Source organism: Trypanosoma cruzi, genomic scaffold, assembly GCF_000209065.1.
Source record: "Trypanosoma cruzi strain CL Brener 1047053516539 genomic scaffold, whole genome shotgun sequence".
Taxonomy (NCBI): Eukaryota; Euglenozoa; class Kinetoplastea; order Trypanosomatida; family Trypanosomatidae; genus Trypanosoma; species Trypanosoma cruzi.
This window is the reverse complement of record NW_001849474.1, coordinates 99,366-102,111: the sequence shown is the minus strand read 5'-3', so window position 1 is coordinate 102,111 and position 2,746 is coordinate 99,366. Positions and strand designations below refer to the sequence as shown.

The window sequence follows — 2,746 nt, the reverse complement described above, 5'->3', positions numbered from 1 at the left end:
GGCCAAAGTGCAGCGGCAGCACTTCATTCAAACAAGAGGCGTACACTTCCGGCAAGCACCGCAGCGGGGAGGATTTGGGCGACAATAATTTGTCATTCGCATTCTCCCCTTGGGGGGGCTCGCAGAGAAGAATCACCTCCACAATGTCGTAGCGGTGCAACACGTCCAAGAGTTCCACCTCCGATGCAATGCGGTGGCGTGTCACGGCGTAAGTAACAAAGCTGACAAGTGTGACATTCATCGCGGGAGCTCCTGCTGCTGCCGGCAATGATGATGGCGATGGTGCCTTTATAAAACACATGAACAACTCGGATGATTCTTCCTTCATGGGAAAATTCACTCCTTCTGGTTCCGCTTCGTCATCCTCCGCCCCGGCTTCTGCGACATCTGCCGTATCCACAGACGAAACACCATTTGAATTTGTCGTCTTCGCCGGGTTAGCGACACCAATCACCTCGGACGGGAGTAGTGTTCCTCGGCTGCACACACGTGTGATTTCTCGGGTAAAAATACCCTTCGCGGTCCCACTGTTTGCGCGAATGGAAGCGTTTTCTTGGTCAGCAAACGCCACCCGGTAACCCATGGCCACAAGGCGGTGAACGTACAGGTTTACTCGCACATACGGTACACTGCTCGACTCGAACGGGGTGGTACCAACGCACATGATACCAAAACGACGGCTCGCCACGCGGCTATCGCGGCCGTAGAACTTTACACGATAACCGCACGCAACCATCAGCACCACATCGGGCGGTAGAGATTCCTTGAGAGAAACCACCTGCTTCTCAAGGGGCGTCAGTGTGACCGCTTTCACCTCCGTATCCTTCACGGGGCGTTGGCATATCAACTCAATGGCATGCCGAACTGCCGCCGCTTCCGCTTCGGCATCCCGCTGTCGCTTGCCCATCACAAACTCCTCACCGGATCCTCTTTTGTATGGCTCCCCCCACCCACCCCAAAATAAACCACAGAAAATAAAATAAACCGCCGCGATGGGGAGAGAAAAAAAAAAAAAAAAGAGAGAGAGCACCACAGGAGAAGCAGCAAAGAAATGTAATGCACGCATCCATGACGATACGGGCAGAAAAAAATTAAAAAATAGAGATTCCACGGCCGAAGAATGGACTCAATCCACACCGTCAAAAGCCACGGGGATCACGTCAACAATTAACTCTCAAACAGAAACAAAAGAAAAAAACACAAAAATACACACGTACTTAAAAACAAAAAAAAAAAAATTCCTCCAACTGACTAAATTACATCGGATACAAACACACATACTTCCATTCCTTTCCACCTTTCCTGTTGTATATATAAATATATATATTCGTGGGGTCATGGTTCACTCCAACAATCCACTGAAACACCACCATCACAAAAAAAAAAAAAAAGGAAAACAACAACAACAAAAAGTAGATTTTTTTTTTTTTTGGACGCCCATTATTCAAAAAATCAAATGCTGCCTCCTTGTGCAAAAAAACAAAAAAACAAAGTCGAGTAACGAAAGAAAAGCCCAACGTATCAAACGCAGAAATTTATGCTTGTATATGTATATTAACCCATATGTACATGCGAAGACTAAAACTCTACCGCTAATGACGCAAAATGGCACTGTGTGCCAGTAGAGCAAGCATGTAAAACTTTTCAATTTTATCCGTCTGCAGATGGTGCTTGGTGTTTTTTCGACGATCATCTTCAAGAAGTTGGGAGAGCTCTTCGTTCAAGTACCGGCCTGTATTGAGTTCGTAGTGAGTGTAGGGTTTGTCATACATGGGGTCGTAATTATTAATGAATCGCGCCTGTACCGCCCCCGTAACGGAGTATCCTTCCTTTATCAAGGCGTCTAGTACTTCCAAATCACGTTTGATAAAATCGTCCCCTTCTGTAGACGCAAGAGTGGAGTGCATCGTCGAGGACACTCCTCCTCCTTCCACTTCGTCCTCAGCTTCCACGTGCATCCCAATATTGGAGCTTCACACGGACCAAAATGGGCGTGTATCCCCAACCTAAACCACGACAGGGCACGAAAATAAAGAAAAGAAGAAGACAGCATTAAACATCATGGAGAGACGCACGCCATTACACACAAAGGAAATGAGAGATGTAAAAAAAAAAAAAAGGAGGCCCAAAAGAGACGGTAAAAAGTAGAGGATTCAATGGAAGTCAATATTGTTACATACACCACACATGTGTGAGAAGGACACTCCCCTCCCCTCCAAAAAAACTGGAGTCTCACAAAAAAAGAAAACCACAGCACCGCACGCCAATTCTTTTTACCCTTTTTAAATTTTTTTTCCACTTCTCTCTCTCCCTCTTTTTTTTTTTCTTTGTATCCTTTTACTTGTGTTTTTATTCCGCTTTTCCTTCTCTCTGCTGTTTTTTTTTTTTTTTTCCCTCTCCCCCCTTCTTATTCCTTGGGGAGGAGGTTCCTTGCCGCCTTACTTTTGAGGACAGGGGGCCATGGCACCCTTCTCCTTGTCCTCCTTTAGCGTCAGCACCCGGTTCATGACGAGGTGGCCGGGACGCGTGTCTGGGTCCACAACAAAATACCCAAAACGCTCGGCCTGTACGGATTCAAACACCTTCGCGTTTTGTATTTCCGGCTCGGCGTAACCCTGCTGGACCTGCTCGCTGTCGGAATTGATGTACTTTAGGAACTCTGGGTCAAGGGCGGCACGATCGTCCTTCAGAAGATCTCCGTAAAGCCGGAATTCTACGGGGAATTGCGTACTTCTCACTGACCCAA

General features: G+C 46.9%; 3 protein-coding genes across 3 annotated transcripts, besides 3 other annotated features; all 3 read right to left on the bottom strand.

The window, feature by feature from the left end:
- Nucleotides 1-1,066, bottom strand: Tc00.1047053507915.19 (mismatch repair protein MSH3, putative; the record flags this gene model as incomplete). Its single annotated transcript, XM_797702.1, has 1 exon — nucleotides 1-1,066. A coding segment is annotated over one exon (1,066 nt), but the record flags the coding sequence as incomplete, so codon positions are not given.
- Nucleotides 1-2,746: a sequence feature (heterozygous, non-Esmeraldo-like haplotype).
- Nucleotides 1,177-1,236: a sequence feature (T-rich).
- Nucleotides 1,593-1,958, bottom strand: Tc00.1047053507915.10 (hypothetical protein, conserved; the record flags this gene model as incomplete). Its single annotated transcript, XM_797701.1, has 1 exon — nucleotides 1,593-1,958. The coding sequence occupies one exon, from the start codon at nucleotides 1,956-1,958 to the stop codon at nucleotides 1,593-1,595; it is 366 nt and encodes a 121-aa protein (XP_802794.1).
- Nucleotides 2,268-2,392: a sequence feature (A-rich).
- Tc00.1047053507915.5 (glutaminyl-tRNA synthetase, putative) lies at nucleotides 2,439-2,746 on the bottom strand (the record flags this gene model as incomplete). The annotated part of the gene is made up of 1 exon (XM_797703.1): nucleotides 2,439-2,746. A coding segment is annotated over one exon (308 nt), but the record flags the coding sequence as incomplete, so codon positions are not given.